Source organism: Monodon monoceros, unplaced genomic scaffold (genome assembly GCF_005190385.1).
Source record: "Monodon monoceros isolate NGI ecotype Baffin Bay Population unplaced genomic scaffold, NGI_Narwhal_1 Super_Scaffold_3, whole genome shotgun sequence".
NCBI classification, from domain to species: domain Eukaryota; kingdom Metazoa; phylum Chordata; class Mammalia; order Artiodactyla; family Monodontidae; genus Monodon; species Monodon monoceros.
The window spans coordinates 22,251,466-22,271,918 of NW_021703780.1; the positions used below are offsets into that span (position 1 = coordinate 22,251,466).

The following is a 20,453-nucleotide window of genomic DNA, read 5'->3' on the forward strand; positions in this document are numbered from 1 at the left end:
TTTGTGTCTTCTTTTCACAAAATTATGCTTGTAAGATTCATCCATATGTTTGTGTGTAGCTCTGATCTGTTCGTTGTCAATTGTTGAATAGTATTCAACATTATGTGTCAAATTTACTGTAAAGGTTCATTCAGGTTGTTTCCAGTTCTTGGCTATACAAACAATACTACTATGAACATTCTTATATGAATCTCCTTGTGCACATATTTCTCTTGGGTGTATGTTTAGGATAATAGGGTATGTATATCTTCAACTTACTAGATAGAGTCCAACTGTTTTCTAAAGTAGTTGTATCAGTTTAGACAATAGTGGTGATGAAAGTTCTTATTACGTCACATCCTTGCCAAATAGTACTTCTTGTCATATTAATTTTAGTAATTCTGGTGGAAGATCAGTAGTATTTAATTATAGGATAACTTGCATTTTCCTAATTTCTAATAAAGTTGGTTGCTGTGGTTTTAAAATATATATATTTCCACAAATTCTTTGGCATTCCTCTTATCAAAAGGTGGAGTCTGATTGCCTTCTCCTTGACTATGGGCTGGACTTAGTGACTCGCTTCTAAGAAACAGAATGAAGCCAAAGTGACGCTGTGTTTGACATCTCAAGCTAAATAAAAGACAAACGTCTTCTGCCTGTCTCACTCTCTCAAGAAGTCATAGACTTCATAGAGTCATGAACTCATAAAAGTTCTTTATACCATATTTTCATGCTACTCCTGTTGGTAATTTATATTGGAAATATCTTCTCCCATTCTGTGTTTCATTATTTTATAGTGTTTTTTTTTTGGATTAACAGAGTTCTTCATTTCACTTAAATTTATCTAATTTCCCCTTATGTTTAGTGCTGTTGTGTCTTATTCCTTTAGAAACCCTCTCCTATCTCAAAGTCCTCCAGGATTTTGAAATATTCTCTTCTAAATGCTTTATACTTTTGCCTTTTACATTTCAGCAAATTAATTAATGCAGCTGAATTAATTTTTATGTATGGTGTATATTTTCCATATAGAGATCTAATTATGCCAGCACAATTAATTGAAAAGTCCTTCCTTTCCTTACTCTTCTACAGGGTCCTGTTTATTACATACCAGATGTGTTCTTTTTTTTTCTGTTCCGTTGGTCCATTTGTCTATCCTTGCATCAATACCACTCTGTCTGAGTTGATAAGTCTTTAAAGGAAGTTTTCGGGTATGGTTGAGAAAGTGTCCCCTTCCTCCTCTTTCTCTTCTTCTTCCTTTTTCTTGACTTTTTTAGCTGTTCTTGGCTCTTTGCATTCCCAAATATTTAGAAAGATCTTATTAAATTCAACAAAATGTTGAGATTTTAATTGGAATTACATTAATCTATTAATCAATTTTAGAAGAGTAAATATTTTTACAATATTGTATTATTTTACAATCTATAAACATAATATGTAACTTCAGTTATCTAGGTCTTATTTAATGCCACTCAATAGAGTTTTATTTTTCCTATGAAGAATTTTACATTGTTTCTTAAATTTATTCCTGTGTATTTGATATTAATGCCATTTTAAGTTTAATGTTAGAATTCATAGAAAAACAATTTATTTTGTATCCCGCAATCTTGCTAAATCTCTTACTGATTTTAATTATTTATGAGGATTTAAAATTTTCTGCATACTGAAGTAATAACTCTAAATAATAAGAATTTTATCTCTTCATTACAATTCTCTCTTTTGTTTGCCTTGCTTTGCAGCACTGGCTAGGACCTACAGTACAGCATTGAGTGGTAGTGGCCTTACTACTCTGAGATAGCTGAGATAGCTTTCACAATTTCACCGTAAGTGTGATGCTGCCCTTAGCTTTTTATACATGTTCTTTTTCAAACAAAAGAAGTTCTTCTCTATTTGTAGTTTGCTTAGAAGTATTATTATTACTGGTGAATGTATGTTGAATTTTATCAAAACCTTTTCTGCATCCATTGAGATGATCATATGTGTTTCTCCTTTGATTTTTAAAAATAATGTTAATATTCCTTTATTTTTTATATATTTTTTTATAGCTGTGCAGCCTGTGGGATCCTAGTTCCCCTACTAGGGATCGAACCTGAGATGCCTGCAATGGAAGTGTGGAGTCCTAACCACTGGACCCCCAGGGAATTCCCTTCTTTGATCTTTCAGTGGGATGAATTAATGTGGATTGATTCTATAATCTTCAGCCAACTTTCATTCTTTGGATAAATCCAACTTGGTAGTGCTGTATTATCTTTCACACTTACGTTGATAGACAGTGGGTCAATAGTTTGTTCAAGAGTTTTGTATCTATGATCATGAATGAGACTGGCTTGGAATTTTCCTTTCTAAATATTGTCCTTTTCAGACTTCTGTATGAAGGCTATGCTAGACACAGAATGAGTTGGGAAGAGCAGACTCTCTTACTCTCTGGAAGCATGGAACTGTTCTTTCTTTACTGTTTGACAGAATCCACTGGTAAATCTATCAGTGTCTAGAGCCTTTTTTGTGGGAAGATTTTAAATTATTGATTCAAGTATACCCCAATAAAACTGACTTTAAAAAATGTCCTTCGGCAAGTTACATTTCCAGTCAATTTTGGTTTCAGGGCCATTAGGTACTATTATTATTGTTCAATAGAAAGGATATCTCCTACTCCTTCTGAGTCTACCATTTTTTGACTGACTAAATAATTTATGCCATCATTGAGGTCACAGCATAATAAAATAGTTCACATAAGTTATGATATAATATGTACAGTATACTATAATAGCTTACTGTAATAACTATTATGGTATATTGTATACTATATATTACAGTATGTTATATTATATAATTAATAACATATAATATTATATATGTTATATAATTACAATAGTAAACTTCCCACAAAGTGTCTGGCACATTTATATATCATCTCATTTAATCCTTAAGGTAACTCTTGACAGGTAACCTTGTCATTATTTTACAGATGAAGGAACTAACTCTGAGAATTTATATGCTCTGACCAAAAGTTACACAACTGATAGGTTGAGAAATTGGTGCCCTTAACCATTTTCCATACCAATTCCCTCAAATGAGCTATTTCTCAAGAGAATGTGCAGACTGCTCAAATTTTTTTTGGTTTTGCCTATTTCTTACTAAATTCATTCCTAAATATTTTTTGTTTCTATAGCTATTGTGAATAAAATCTCTTTTCCATTACATTTTCAAATTATTGATAGTATAGTGTATATGTATTTGTAGTACTATTAACTTTATTTTGTAAGTGCTTACAAAATTGTGTGAACGTGTCATGCATTTTTCTGGTGAGAAAGTCTGCGACTTTCATAGGTTCTTAAAAGGATACATAAATTCAGAAAAGCTTAAACACTGCCGCCTTAAGTCCAGGTTTTCCCAAAGCTTTTGTAGCAAGTCCATTACAGTTTATGCTTTGTGTGAACAGTCTTCTTGGACACCAAAACAAACACCAAACTTTGAAAGTCTGGACTACTCTCCAAAACCACGTACTGGATAAGTTCCATAAGTGGATTTTTTTCTGTCCCTAGGTAGTGAATTTAAAATCACAGGATTCTGAGGTAAATCTTCGTATTTTCAGGCCATTGTCTCTATAACCACAGGAAGAAGTCAGACAACAGACCAACGGACTTTTCTAGATGTTCTGAAACTCAAAATGTATTCTCATTCAGATGACCCTTACATATATAGGTGTGTAAATAACAAATGAACTTCCCAATTTCATCTTTTCTTGGTAATCTGCCCAAGACATATTTCTAGTTCCTTTTCATCTGGGAGATGATGGCAACACTACTCAATTTAGTAGAGAAAGTTACATTGCAAGATTAAGTTTGAATAAATTCTAGGAAAGCTAGCTTTATTTTATTATTTTTTAAATAAATGTATTTATTTATTTTTGGCTGTGTTGGGTCTTTGTTGCTGCGCGTGGGCTTTCTCTAGTTGTGGCGAGTGGGGGCTACTCTTCATTGCGGTGCACAGTCTTCTCTTTGTGGTGGCTTCTCTTGTTTCAGAGCACGGGCTCTAGGCACCCGGGCTTCAGTAGTCATGGCTCTCAGGGTCTAGAGCACAGGCTCAGTAGTTGTGGCACACGGGCTTAGTTGCTCTGCAGCATGTGGGAACTTCCAAGACCAGGGATGGAACCTGTGTCCCCTGCATTGACAGGCATATTCTTAACCACTGCACCACCAGGAAAGTCCCGAAAGCTAGCTTTATATACCAACAGTTCGATTCATTCTTTGCTGGGGTTTTATCCAACATCATATCCTTAAGAAAAGATCCCAATGTTCTTACTGAAATAAATCAAGGAATTTATACTATTTTATCTCAATATTCTTCAATATTCATAATATGTTGCATTTTGGAGAAAAAATACAAGGGTAATATATAGTATATATGGCATATGGTCTGTATCCTCACTGAATCACACTTGATGTAGAGTAAATAATCACAATTTAAGAACCACATCTACAGAAGTCTGCATTAGTAATAAAAACAATAAATATGGACCTTAAATATAAATTAATCAGGCTGTCCAAATTTTCAGGTAAGTGAATCAAAGTTTAAAGAGGTAAAGCAACTTACCTCAAAATAACGAATAGACCTAGTTAGTAATAGAGCTGAGATTAGAATCCAGGACTTCCAAAACCCAGACATGTGCTCTTTCCACTGAACTATGTGGTCACCCTAGGAAGTTGACAGGTTTTTTTGTTTGTTTGTTTTGTTTTTGGCTGCGTTGGGTCTTCGTTGCTGTGCTTGGGCTTTCTCTAGTTGCGGCGAGTGGCGGCTACTATTTGTTGTGGTTCATGGGCTTCTCATTGCAGTGGCTTCTCTTGCTGCGCAGCACAGGCTCTAGGTGTGCGGGCTTCAGTAGTTGTGGCACATGGGCTCAGTAGTTGTGGTGCACAGGCTTAGCTGCTCCATGGCATATGGAATCTTCCTGGACCAGGGGTCGAACCTGTGTCTCCTGCATTGGCGGGTGGATTCTTAACCACTGCACCACCAGGGAAGTCCTGAAATTGACAGTTTTCAAGATCTTCTTTCTGTTTTCCTGGGGAAGGTCTCCATACTAGCCAAGTTCCCAAGGCATTCAGAGGATTTCTCTCCAGTGTGAAGCTTTTCATGTTGAACAAAAGAAGAGTTTTGTCTAAAGGTTTTCCTACACTCAGTATGTATATTTGCCTTCTCTCCACTATGAATTTTCTGGTGTTTTGTAAGATATGTGTTCTGGCTAAAGGCTTTCCCACATTCATTACATTTGTAGAGTTTTTCTTTAGTATGAGTTTTCTGGTGTTTTTTAAGGTCTGTCTTCTGGCTGAAGGCTTTGCCACATTTATTGCATTCATAAGGTTTCACTGCAGTATGAATGATCTGATGTTGAATAAGGCCTGAACAGTAACTAATGGCTTTTCCACATTCATTGCATTTATAAGATTTTTCAATGGTATGAGTTTCCTGGTGATTTGTGAGGTTTGTACTCTGACTGAAAGCTTTTCCACATACATTACATTTATAAGCTTTCTCTCCAGTGTGAGTTCTCTGATATTGAATAAGTGCTGACCAATCACTGAAGGCTTTTCCACAGTCATTGCATTTAAAGGGCTTCTCTCCAGTATGAATTCTCTTGTGCTGAATAAGGGCTGAACAGAAACTGAAAGCTTTCCCACAATTGTTACACTCATAGCACTTCTCTCCAGTGTGGGTTCTCTGATGCTGAATATGCCCTGAGCGGTCACTAAAAGCTTTCCCACATTCATTACATTTGTAAGGTTTTTCTCCAGTATGAACCCTCAGTGTTGTGTAAGAAATGAACTCTGGGTAAAAGTTTTCCCACATTCATTACATTTATATGGTTTATCTCCTCTATGACTTCTCTGATGTTGAGTAAGGTACATACTTCTGCTGAAGGCTTTCCCACATTCCTTACTTTCATATGGCTTCTCTCCAGTATGAGTTCTTTGATGTCAAATAAGAGCTGAGTAGTTACCAAAGGTTTTCCCATATTCATTACACTCATAAGGCTTCTTTCTCTCCAGTGTGAGTCCTTTGATGCTGAATAAGGGCTGAACAATCATTAAAGGCATTCCCACATTCATTGCATTTGTATAATTCCTCTCCAGTATGCATTCTCTGATGTTGAACGAGGTCTGAACAGTAACTGAAAGCTTTCCCACAGTCATTACATTCAAAAAGTTTCTCTCCAGTATGGACAATATGATGTCGGGTAAGAGCTGAGTGATCACTGAAGGCTTTCCCACATTCGTTACATTCATAGGGCTTTTCTCCTATATGAATTCTTTGATGTTGAGTAAGATGTGCACTCTGACTAAAGGTTTTACCACATTCATTGCATTCATAAGGTTTCTCTCCAGTATGAATTCTTTGTTGTAGAGTAAGATGTGTGCTCTGGTTAAAAGCCTTTCCACATTCAAGACATTTATATGGTTTATCACTAGTATGAATTCTTTGATGCTGAGTAAGTTATGTACTACGACTGAATGTCTTGCCACATTCAGTACACTCGTAAGGTCTTTCCCCACTATGAATTCTCTGATGTTGAATAAGGACTGAGCAATAACTGAAGGCCTTCCTACATTCATTGCATTTGTAGGGCTTTTCTCCAGTATGAGTCTTCTCATGGTTTGTTAAATGGGAACTCTGGTTAAATCTCTTTTCACATTCATTATATTTAAAGGGTCATTCTCCAGTATGACTTGTTTGATGTTGAATGAGAGTAGTGTAGTCTCTGAAGGTTTTCCCACATTCACTATATTTATAAGGTTTCTTTACATCACATTTACTTTGTATAATTAAATCTGAGTTTTGTTTGAACATTTTTCCATGTGTACCACATTCATGGCAATGCTCTTCTATAGTAGGACTTCCCTGGTTGTCCAGTGGTTAAGACTCTGTGCTTCCAATGCAGGGGGCGCAGGTTCAATCCCTGGTCAGAAAACTGAGATCTCATATGCCGTGCAGTGCATCAAAAACAAAAACAAAAAACCTACTAGAAAATTTTAAATTATATATGTGGCTTGTATTATAGTTTTATTGGTCAGTGCTCGTTTAGAGAGATTAGACATTTGCTCAAGGCTACAGAGCTAGTTAGTGGCAGAGCCAGGACCCAACCCAGTCAGCTGGGTGAGAGAGTCCACCTTCTTCACGACTGGTCCCCATGTTGTGTCAGCATACTCTCCATCACAGAACTAATAAGTCTTTTTTTACTAGACTTTGAGCTTCTGGAAATCATAAACTAAAGTCTTTAACCTTTGAATTGTCAATTCCTAACACAGTATCTGACATATAGAATATGCATGAGGAACGTTTGGTGATTTTTTTTTATGAGAATGCCACAATGATAGCAGTTTTTAAAAATTAGTTTGTCCACTTTTTTTTTTAAACTAAGCCCTAGAAATTACTTAAAGCAAAAGTTGAGATAAAGCCACTATCCTAATACTTGGAAGAATAATGTTTGATATTGTGTATCTCCTTTTAAAATAATTACAGGCATAAATGCTAAGAGGGATAGTCAACCTGTAAACTGAAACAAATTTCAGTTTACAGTTCAGTTCCTTCAGTTTCCTTCAGAAACCATGAAGGAACCCATGGAGTAGCTGGAAATTTAGGTGCGTCAGAGCTTTACACTGTCATGCACAGCATGAAAAGATGGTTTCATAAAGGACAGTGAACTCAATCAATTTTATCGGAGAAAATAAAAGAGGGCTAGGAAAAGATAATCAGATTCTTTCTGAAAGAAAAGTAGAAATGCCCTTCATAAGCATATTTGCAACACAGTGGTGAAAGATAAACAGAAATTATAGTCAAGAAGTGATTGTGTGATCATTAAAAGAGCAACATTAACAACCACTTTTAATATTAATTGACTTGCTTCAAAAATTACTTGCATTTTAAAGGAAATTTTATATCAAGATCATGAATATTACAAATAATTCAACTAAATACATAGCTATTAGCATAAACAATGTTCTTTTGTGTATTATCCTGTGGAACTGTGTAAATACCTGCCATGAGGATTGATATAAAAGAAAGGATGCACAGTAGATGGAAGTACATAAATAAAGAGGCTAAGACTAAAATGAGGATGAGATTCAGATAACTGAACTTGAAAATCTGCAACTTTATTAGGGTTTTCTTGGTTGCCTAATATACATGATTAACTTCATAATTCTTACTGGACTTTATAGTAGAAAATGTATTTTCCATTTGTAGAGGTACAAAATCAACTTTAATGAATTATCCAGACATTCCTCATCTTTATTTTTTGCTTGTTTGATTTTGTCCAGTAGTATGAAAGGCATATGATCATTGCATGCTTGTCAATATATCTTACATTTTTAATAATTTTATATATTATAGATATATAATTTTTTTCCCCCTGCACTGGGCAGCTTGCGGGATCTCAGTTCCCTGACCAGGGACTGAACTTGGGGAATGGCAATGAAAGCCCAGAATCCTAACCACTAGGCCACCAGGGAACCCCCCTCCCCCCACCTAAAGTCTAGTTTGAAATTAACTTTCAGCTTAACTTCCTTTTTATTTATATCTTTCCAATCTTTTATTTGAAACTTCTTTATTACTTTCATCCAAAAATCAAAACACAAATAAATAAGAAGCCCATATTTTAGGGACAATAACAAGTCCTACAACTCAGGCTTATCACAAGGATTAGATAAATTAATATGTAACAAATATGTAAATACGTTAATATGTAAAGCACTTAGAACACTTAGAAAGTAGCTATGTGAGGCTAGTTTCAATTAATGTTATCCATTACATCAACAGACTAAAAAAGAGAAATTATATGATCACATCAATAGATGCAGAAAAAGCACTTGAAAAAAATCCAACAACATTCATGGTAAAAACTCTCAGTAAACTAGGAATGGAGGGGAACCTTCTCAACTTGCTAAGACTATTTTTTAAAAATCTTCAGCTAACATCATACTTAATAGTGAGAGGCTTGAAGCTTTTCCACTATGATGAGTTACAAGGACAGGATGTCCACTCTCACCTCTCTTTTTCAAAAATGTACTAGAAGTCTTTGGTAATGCGATAAGACAAGAAAAGGAAATAATGGTATACAGACTGGAAAAGAAGAAATAAAACTGTCTTCATTCACAGATAACATGATCATCTTTGTAAAAAATCCAAAAGAATCAACAAAAACTCTTAGAACTCATAAGAGATTATAGCAGGATTGCAAGATACAAAGTTCATACACAAAAGCCAATTGCTTTCCTATATACAAACAATGAGCAAGTGGAGTTTGAAATTAAAAACACAATACCATTTATATTAGCACTGAAAAGAATAAAATACTTTGGTATAAATCTAACAAAAAATATATAAGACCTATATGAGGAAAACTACAAAATTTTGGTGAATGAAATCAAAGAAATAAATAAATGGAGAGATATACCATACTCATGGATAAGAAGACTCAGTATTGTCAAGATGTCAGTTCTTTTCAACTTGATTTATAGAGTCAGTGCAATCCTAATCAAAATCCCAACTTATATTATGAATATAAACAAACTGATTCTAAAGCTTATATGGAAAGGGACAAGACTCAGAATAGCCAACACAATATTGAAAGTGAAGAACTAAGTTGGAGGATTGACAATACCCAACTTCAAGACTTACTATAGAACTACAGTAATCAAGACAGCATGGTAAAATAATTGGTAAAAGAATAGACAAATAGATCGATGGAACAGAATAAAGAGCCCAAAATAGACCCACATAAATATAGTCAACTGATCTTTGACAAGGGAGCAAATGCAACACAATGGAGCAGAGATGAATTCTCAACAAATAGCACTGGAACAACTGGATAGCCACATGAAAAAAAATTAACCTAGACACAGACTTTACATCCTTCACAAAAACTCAGAATGGATCATAGACACAAATGTAAAATACAAAACTATAAAACTCTTATGAGGTAACATCGGAGAAAACCTAGATAATATTGGGTATGATGATGCCTTTTTAGATACAAAGTGATCCATGAAAGAAATAATTATTAAGCTGGACTTCATTAAAATTAAAAACATCTGCTCTGCAAAAGACAATATCAAGAGAATTAGAAGACAAGCCACAGACTAGAAGAAAATATTTTCAAAAGACACATCTAATAAAAGATTGTTATCCAAAATATACAAAGAACTCAGACCTCAGCAATAAGAAAACAACTTTGTTAAAAAAATGGACCCAAGATTTTAACAGACACCTCCCCAAAGATACACAAATGGCAAATAAGCATATGAAAAATGTTCCACCATGATATGTCATCAGGGAAATGCAAATTAAAACAAATAGATAACACTACACATCTACCAGAATGGCCAAAATCTGGAACACTTACAAAAACAAATTCTGGGGAAGATGTGGAGTAATAGAAACTCCATTCACTGCTGGTGGGAATGCAAAACGTACAGCCACTTTGGAAGACAGTTTGACAGTTTCTTACAAAACTAAACATACTCTTACCATATGATCCAGCAATTGTGCTCCTTGATATTTACTCAAATGGATTGAAAACTTATGTTCACACACAAAAAAAGGGGCAGCATAAATAGACAGACAGACAGATAGATAGATAGATAAAGATACATATACAAGCACAGGTAGCGAAAAATTCTATCAAAAGAGTAAGGTAAGGGGATAAGGAATAAAGAGGATCTTTATTGTAGATAGGATGGCCAAGGAAAATTTTTATGGGAGGAAACATTTGATCAGACCTGAGTAAAAAGAGGGAGTGAGCCATGAAGATATCTGAGGACAGACTCAGAGAACAGCAAGTACAAGATCTCTACATCAGAATCCTGAGGTGGGAATAACTTCAGGATGCTATGGGAAGAATGGGAGGCCAGTGTACCTGGAGAGAGTAGTAAGCTAGGAGAGTGTAAGAAATGAGGAATGGATCATTATGTGGTGTAAAATACAGCCAGCCCCCGGGATCTGAGGTTGGTTTAATCCATGCGTGCAGAACCCACGTTTACTGAGGGCCAACTATACTGAACAATTTTACAGAAAAGACTTGAACATACCAAGATTTTGGTAGACACGGGGGTCATGGAACCAGTCCCTTGTGGATACCGAGGGACAACTGGAATGCCATCTCCCTTATTCTTCAAGGATATGGGAGAACTTGCTTGTTAAATTCTTACAGTATAGGACATACTGGCTTTATTATCATAGGCAGTGTTATTTAATGGAAAAAAACCACTCAGCTGGGGATAAAGGACCCTGGATTCTAATATCTGAGTAAAATGCTGTAAAAGTATTAAGCAAGTCAATTTGAGTCTTGGTTTCTTCAGTAACAAAATAATAGGGTTAACAGTAACTGTTCCCCTTGTTTTACAGAATTTTGTAGGGATTAAGCAAGATTAAAAAATTTTAAAGACCCACTAAATTTGAACATTTGAAGGGAGAGGTTTGGAACACTGCTTTTCAAAATGTGGTCCCTAGACCAGCAGTCTGGAAATCACTCTGAAACTTGCCAGGAATGCAAACTCTTAAGTCCCACCCCAGACCTACTGAATAAAAACTGGCAATGGTCTTAGTAATCTGTGTTTTAACGAATCCTTCAGGTGATTCTGATGCACACTCAAGTTTGAGAAGCACTGGTTTAGAAGAAGGTGAAATTGTTGAGCCAGTCCCCAAATTACCAAGCAATGAGAATTTCCTCTTGGAGGTTCAGAACGTTGCTGCTTGCAGCTGCCATGAGCTAGTAAATATACTGAATATTTCACATAATTCAGGATCTCAATGAGCAGGAACTGGCCCATATAATGACTGGAGGAAAGGGCCCCTACTAGCATTTAATGTGTAAGAGCCAGGAAGCTAGATGCCCTTCAGCATGCGATAGTTCCATACAATTTTCAAATGTCCTGCAGGACATTCACATGGGTGTAAATCTGTTGACAATTAGCAGAGCCTAGAACCTAACTCTTTTTTACACACGACTACAGAGTTTTGTGTTTGTTTTTCCAGTGCTAATATACAATGATTTTTCTCTAAAGGTAACTACAGTCTAAATCAAGGTACTTTTTCTGAATTTTACTAATATTTGGATATTTTATCAGTCTGAGATGCAGTGTGTTCCTTTTTTATTTCTCCTCTATTTTAGAGTTGGAGCATTATATAGCTTTTAAAAGTATGTAGGTTAATTTTACTAATTTAATAAACTTTATTTCAGGATAGAAATGAAAGCATTACAAAATATTTTTTATAAAAAGGGACTGTTCAGTCTGAAAGATTTGAGAGCCACTGACATATATTGCATCATTTAACCTCACAACATCCTGATGAAGGTACTCATCAAAGTTAAATAACTTGTGCAAAGTCACCACACAGTCAATAAGTCTCCAAGCTAGGATTCAAATTCAGACTTGTTTGCCTTCAAACACCAGGCTTAATGAAAACTATTTTCACACAAAAACCTGTGCATGAACACTTAGGTCAGCATCATTCATAATTACCAAAAACTGGAAAAATTCAAATGTCCATCAACAGGTGAATTGATTTAAAAAACAAACAAAACTGTGGTATATCTATTTAGTGGAATATTACTGAGCAACAAGAAGGAGCTGACACACACAAGATAGATGAACCTCAAAGGCATTGTGCTGAATGACGGAAGCCAGTCTCAAAATGTTATGTAATGTATGATTCCATTCAAGACATTCTGGAAAAGATAAAACTACAGAGATCGTGAATAATCAGTGACTTCCAGGGGTTAATGGTGTAGAACCGTACGCCCCTCTCAGATAGATTTTACTGTATGATAATTACAAAACTAACTAAACCAGGCCGTTTTCTCTGTGCCATGATGGATAAAAGACTGGCGTGGAAAAATGGGGTTACTCGAGGCAACACAAGGAGTGATTTTATTTTGGTCGAGGCTTCAAGCATCCCCTCTCATACAGACCCCACCACGCAGGCCCGGAGGTTTTCTCCCCACCTTCTCACACAAAGCTCCTGCCCCTGTGTTCTCCTCTCACCCATCAAGGTGAGGAAAAGGAAACCTACCTTTCCTCAAATTCAGTCTACAGATCTCTCTCACACTCGATCTCATCGATTTCTTACCTCTTTTTTAATGCAAAGTCGTCGCCTCCACCTTGCAGTGCTCTGGCTGCTGTGACATCACGAAGGCTCTGTTCTCTGTATTATCGTTGGCTCTGTTTCCTTAGTGACCCTGGGCCTCCACCAGATGAGTCCCTGGTCCGGGCTAGGGGGCTTTCTCTTATCCAGTTTGAGGCTCTTAGAGAATTCGCCTCTGCCCCTCCCTCTCGCGCACCTACCTCTTTCTGACATCTGGAGGCCAGGCAGGGGCTTGTATTTTATCACCAGCGCCCGCCAGCTGCTGTCACTCTCTGGATGGTCCCCTTAGCGCCAGGCTCCAACGCCCAGAAGCCGTCGCAATCCCGGGGTTCCTGAAACCCCGATCTTGCACGGCCCCCGAGCTGGCTCGAGTTTCCGCGGAGACACATCGCAAGTCCGATGGCCAAGAGGGAGCGTCCTGGTTTCCCCCGGGGCCCTTCAAGGGTTAGCGACAGCCACAGGTAAAAAGGTGAACCTCCGCCCCCACTTCTGAAAGAGCAAGGCCTACCCCCAGCGAAGCTTCAGACTCTGCGAGGCTTGACCCACTTGTCCCGCGTAGGGGAACCCCAGACAGCTCGCAGCTGGGAGCACTGACAGTGTTCCCCCGTCCCAGAACTACGCTTGCGCGCCTCTAGCAGTCCCTTGAACCCGTTCTCCCTCCAACGAGTACATTTCCCAGCAAGTCTGCGACTGCTCTGATTCAGGGGCAGGGGCGTGTCTAGATTCGACCCCTGTAATCCTAATTGGGCAGAACTAGGCGTGGCCACTGGAGAGCATCGCTCGCCTGGAGTTTTCCCAGTATGGTCCTGATTTATGTGACACCTCCACGATGACTGGGATTTACGTGAATAATTTGCATGAAACAAAGTTCTTCCAAATTACAGCATTCACTGTTCTATAGTAAGCAAAGGACAAAGGCAGATTCCTATTAACTTTTTACGACTTACATTAAACCACTAATTAAAAATTAGTGTCATAGGAAAAGCAGTCTCCTTTATTTTATAATAACAATAGCCAGTGATTATTAAGCACATACTGTGTGCCAGGCACTCTTACACTTTATATGTATTATCTCATCTGAAAAAGCAAAAATCAGCCCTGCCATTAACCAGACTCAGATGACACTGATAAAGCCTGCTGCAAAGTTAATAGCAAACAATCTTTCCCCCAAATCATACTGCAGCTGTAAAGTGTCATAATGGTCCTCTTTAAATACCACTTTCTTACCAACGCGACATCCCCATCTTTGCCTTGCTACTCCCACTTCAAAAAAAAATACTGAGAAGTGTTGCTTGCTAAAATCACAGACTGTCAAACTATTTGACATCCTATCAGGAAAAATGAACGTCTCACTCTTGCCTGGAAGATCAGAGCCCTCTTTGAAAGAAAAACAATCTCTATTTCCAAGCCAGGTGCAGAGGTTCAGATACAGCATTTTCAGACACAACATATCACATTTACCATAACTTTGAGATTTCTAAAGAGAGAGGACCTGGAGTCCATTTTTTAATCCAAACCTGCCTTGCAATGAGCCTGTTAAAATGCTACAATAACCCTGGTTCATCCTTTGTGAGATGCTCCATGGTTCTCCTGGTGACCTTGTGGTAGCAAGTGAATAAATCTAATTTTGTTGGACTATAAGTTTATCTCTGTTAGCCCTTATCAGATATATTTTAACACATTTTACTTCAGAACATAAGCTCAGAGACTGGCACATTGTAATCAAATAGTTAATGATTTATGTAATCTGTTTCCTCATTTTACAGATTACAGATGAGGAAACAGATTCAGAGAGGATAAGTAACTCACCCAAAGTCACCCATACGGTTTGGCTACAAGAACTCATATTCTTAATTGCTGTGTTTTGCGCCCAACTACTTTCCAAATGCAAAGAAACAGCCCCAAGATGTTACTTGCTTAACGTTTCACAAATAGCAAATGGCAAAACTACAATTAGAGTCCTTATCTAATCCCAGTCCAGTTCTTTTCCTACTCTACGTCACTGTACTTTCTGGATATGTATGTTTGTGTGTACAATCTAGCTCATCTGCCTGATTTTGTATAGACTTCTGTATACTATTTATCCATGCATGACAATATCTCTGAGATCCAATACCTTCATATTTAAAATGGAAAATAAATTAGGTGCCATCCCTTGGTAAGGTATGACCTTGATGTTTTTTGTTGTTCATTCTAGCAGTGATGAATGTTAAGGGGCCTCACACTGAGAAGCATATCAGTTATTGTGAGAAATCAGTAATGCACAGAAAAGCACAGTGCCTGGAACTGAATAAGTGTTGTTTTGTCAGCATCACTTAAAATGTCTTCAGTTCCTTCCTAAATGGACAACCCTGAGAAAACCACCATCAGTGGATTTAGGGGATTGGCTCTCTACATTTCTAGATTCTTATATCTAAGCAAGTCTCTCATATATTTTGATTAATAATGGACAGAATTTGAGAGCTTCACAAGGTATGGCATTCTCCCGTGGTACATTTTGAAGATTGTTCCTTAGTGGTTCCTAAGGCGGTTGTGAAGATTAAACGAGTTAGTAATGTAATGTTGCTGAGACCACAGCCTGGCAAATGACACAGGAGCATCTCAAGGAAATTGGGAACAGTTAAGAGAGAGTCAAATGGAACTCATAATTAAGTATCTAGGACCTCAATAAAAACTGCCATGGACATTCAAATAAAGCAAAATAAGAAAAGTACAAGGAATACTATCTGGGAAAATTAAAAACTAGAAAATCATTGTCAAAATAAAATAGGCATGATTAAATTTTATGATATTCAATGATGCAGCAAGAGATGGAAATATGTATATACATATATGTGTGCATGTGATATGTGTATAGAGAGAAAAAGAGAAATGAATGCTGCTGAATTTGAATCTGGATCCTGTAGATTTTCAAATTTAAATAAAGACCCAGTTTTACAAGCTTTTTAGAATGTTACAGATCTTAAAGAAAAAATATATTACCTGAAAGAGAAACAACAGAAATTATTGAATGGGCTATTAAAATAAAAAATTTCAAATATTTGTTGACGTATAATTTTTAAGTATACAGGTAAATGACTTGAAAAATGTATACACTTCAGTAACCACCACCCCCATCTCTCTCTACAGAAAGTTTCCTAGAGACCCTTTTGCAGTCAGTATCCCTGTATATAACATTTTAACAATTTCCCATTAAATATATGAAATCAGAATTTTTAAAATTAAAAATACAGTTGAATCATAGATTCTATAATGAAAATTTTATATAGTACTTTATTTGAAGTTATGTCTCTTAGATTTGTTAACTAAATTATTTTGCAAATGAAAATCAGCATTATTGACTTTTACATACTCAAACCGCCCAAAATACCAGTTGTTAGAACTGTACCAAAATAACCACAATGTCATTAACCCATCAATGGATAGCTTAAATTGAAGTTAGTTGAAATTTAACTTGTATTTTCCATTTATTATCACTAAATATTGACCTAAAGATTTAGAGAAATAATTTTTGTACAATATATTGAAGCTATTTCTGTTGCCAATGTTTGGCTGTATTGTAATTGTTGCAGTGCCATACAATCTAGAGTATATTTTGAGTTGTATTTGAACTTACACTGATTAACAGTCAACTAAAACTAAATAGAAATAAAGTTTAAGGAGGAAGCAGAGCAGTTCTGAGAAGGAACAGAAGGAGTAAACCAAGTCCCCCAGTTCCATCATGTTTAGGTGATTTCTGGTTTTATTCTTCTATGTTGTGGGTATTTCAGGGGAAATCTGATTTATTATCATCTTACCTTTCTACTTAAGGCCGAATCTCTTAAAATGACGTGCTTTGCAAACCAAATACAAAGTAATAAGAAATAGTCTTGGAGATTTAGTATCTTTGTTTTTCCCAATCTTCTACTTGCTCACTGGTATGTTCAAAGGGGAGAAGATAGACTTCAAAGAGTACATGCTTACATCCTGTAGAATGTATTTTTGTGAAATAAATCTTGAAAATCACTCTCTGTCCATGCGTCTTTCCTTAGATAAAACCTCATGGTGTTGGGGATGAGAAGGTAAAGAGAAGCATAGTGATGGAATTGCTCTGTTAAAGGGATCAGTTATTTAAAAGGTATCCTCTTGCTCTTGCAGGTCCTCTGTTATTGTCTCTGTTATGGTGGAGAAGACCCATGTGATAGATACCTGGATTCCTGGCTTCTCTGAATAGAAATTGTAGATACAGAATTTGAGATGCTCTTCCTAATTAAAAGCAGTTTCTCAATTTTATTTGGGTGATTCTATTTCCAGTTGGGGCATTCCTATTTTTAAAAGCCTAAAAAAGTTTCTGAGGATGGGAGTACAACAAATCTGACCAAAAATCTATTAACGATACAAGCATTTACTACAGTCACTGTACAAAGCCCTAAGAAAAAGCTGCTAAGGAATATCAGAACCACACAATACCTGTCCTCAAGTATAGTATCTCACAAAATTTATTTAGTGCTCTCTTGCTCAGAATATTAACTTGCTGACCTTTCATGAAATGTCAAATCTTACATAAACTTTCCTTATGTTAAAATCTTTGATATCTGGTGATGACTGGTATTTACCAGAAGTCATTAGTACTCATCGCATTCACGAAATTTCTAGGCGTGTGAGTTGGCAGATGCTTAAAAGAACTGAACTATGGCTGAAGGCTTTTCACACTCACTACATTCACAGAGTCTTTCTCCAGTGAGCATTCTTTTGGTGTTTGGTGAGACTTGCATTCTGGCTAAAGACTACCACATTTACCACATTCATAGGGTTTCTCTCCAGTATGTATTGTCTGATGTGTGGTAAGGTGTGAACTCTGGCTGAAGGCTTTTCCACACTGGCTACATTTAGAGTCTCTCTCCAGTGTGTTTTCTGATGTTTGGCAAGATTTGCACTCTGGCTAAAGGCTTTCCCACATTTATAAGGCTTCTCTCTGGTGTGGATTACTTGATGTATGGTAAGGTGTGAACTCTGGCTGAAGGCTCTCTCACATGCATTACACCTGTACGGGTTCTCTCCAGTGTGAGTTCTGTAGTGACTTCTGAGAGCAGAGTGGTCTCTTCAAGCCTTCCCACAATCAACACATTTAAAGACGTTTTCTCCATTATGAGTCCTCTGATAATGAGTCAGGGATGATCTTTGGCCAAAGCCTTTCCCATACTCATTACATTCATATGTTTTCTCTCCAGTGTGTATTTGTGATGCTGAATAAGAGCTGACCAATTTCAGAAGGCTTTTTTACATTATAACTTTGCACTCAGAGGGTTTCTCTCCAGTGTGTATTCTTTTATGTTTAATAAGTGATGAGCTCTGGCTGAAGGACTTCCCACACTCATTATGTCCACAGGGTTTCTCACCAGTGTGAGTTCTCTGATGTGTGTGTGTGTGTTTTAAAAAAGGTTTATTATTTATTTTATTTATTTTTGGCTGTGTTGGGTCTTGGTTGTGGCATGTGGGATCTTCACTGAGGCATGCGGGATCTTTCGTTGCAGTGCGTGGGCTTTTCCCTAGTTGTGGTGTACAGGTTTTCTCTTCTTTAGTTGTGGCACGCAGGCTCCAGGGCACATGGGCTCAGTAGTTTGTGGCATGTGGGACCTAGTTGAGGCACGAGAGCTCAGTAGTTGTGGCACACAGGCTTAGTTGCCCCGGGGCATGTGGGATCTTAGTTCCCTGACCAGGGGTGGAACCTGCATCCCCTGCATTGTAAGGCAGATTCTTTACCACTGGCCCACCAGAGGAGTCACTGTCTGATGTTTAATAAGAGAACTCCTGCTGAAAGTTTTCACACAGTCATTGAATTTGAAGGGTTTCTCTCCACAGTGGATTTTCTCATGCTGAGTAAAGGTTACATTCTCACTGAAGATTTTCCAACTATTACTTTCAGAAGATTTCTCTCCAAAATGAGAAGATAAAGGGTGACTCTTTGGATGATTATTAAGAAAAGAATAGTAACTGAAAATTTTCCCACATTCCTTACAATTGTATTGTTTCTCTACACTGCACATTTTATGTTTCATTAGTTCTGTATTCTGTTTGAAAATACCTTCAGTCATATCACACTTATATGCTCTCTTTCCTATAGGAATTTTTGTTGTATAATAGGATATATTCTTACAAATTTTCTTTTTGCCTGGCCCCTCTCTTTGTTGAGTATTTTTTTGCTGGCAACTGACATTTGATCCTATACTCTGCTGGTCTCCCTCTCTTGGCTCTCCAACCTATTCTTTACATTCCCTATCTTCTCTCAAGTTTAGGTTTCAGGGACCATCTTCGGTAAGTCTTTTCATTATTGCTCCCAAGGCGGTCTTATTCAGAAACATTCTGATTTTCAATAGACTTTTTGGTCTCCAAGATTATTTTCTCAGCCTGAAAGAAAATTTTTTAATGCACGTGTCTTGTGCTGAGTGACAGGAAACTGGTGAAGGTGAAGTGATATCATGAAAACATGTCCACGGATATATATGGCTCTTACACTCTGAAATATGTCTTTGCATTTAACAGCACAGAGGGATGAGGAACGAAGATATACATAGGACAAGAATGGTATGAAAGGGGGCCACAACAATCTATATACATAATTCAAAATGTGAGAGAAGGAAGGGAGGTGATCTAGTGGGAAGCATCATCAGAAGTTAGACAGATGGACCAGAAAAAAGGAAAATGGTCATGCCATTTGCAGGGAAATGACTGGGGTTGGGGGTAGTGGGGTGGGGGAGAGAATACTGGAAAGCTGGAGGCAAAGCAATTACTCAGAGATGTTTGGGCACTTATTTCACTTTTTACAGTCGAGTGAGAGTATCACCTCCTGCTGGTGTTTTCAATACCAGAATCAGGAAAGCCCAATCTGAGTAAACATTTCTTTTCTTTCTTTTTTTTTTTTTTTTGTGGTACGCGGGCCTCTCACTGTTGTGGCCTCTCCCGTTGCGAACACAGGCTCCGGACGCGCAGGCTCAGCGGCCATGGCTCATGGGCCCAGCCGCTCCGCGGCATGTGGGGTCTTCCCGGACCGGGGCACGAACCCGTGTTCCCTGCATCGGCAGGCGGACTCTCAACCACTGCGCCACCAGGGAAGCCCCCTGAGTAAACATTTCTTTAAATGAAAGTAGCAGGCTTCCTGAATAGTGACAAATGCCCCTACTATAAAATTATGTGGTACACCATGTGCAAAACAATGTCATCTTCAGGTACCTGGCTTTTGTTGGGGGATTCTGGGGAATGTGGTGAGCCACAGTGAGATATGCTGCATCTGTTCCTGCTCTGTAGGACCACCTAAGTTTCAAGCTTGAAGACAGTTGCCTAATTAGTTTAGAAATTTTCAG

At 37.3% G+C, this 20,453-nt stretch overlaps 1 protein-coding gene across 1 annotated transcript in view; it reads right to left on the reverse strand.

The window, feature by feature from the left end:
* Window positions 1-13,502, reverse strand: part of LOC114907517 (zinc finger protein 883-like) — a 17,288-nt gene extending 3,786 nt beyond the window's left edge. Inside the window, 3 exon segments of the mRNA XM_029243256.1 lie at window positions 5,055-5,771; window positions 6,027-6,654; window positions 13,383-13,502. Of these exon segments, the coding sequence (XP_029099089.1) occupies window positions 5,055-5,771; window positions 6,027-6,654; window positions 13,383-13,502 (1,465 nt within the window).
* Between the last annotated feature and the right edge of the window lie 6,951 nt (window positions 13,503-20,453).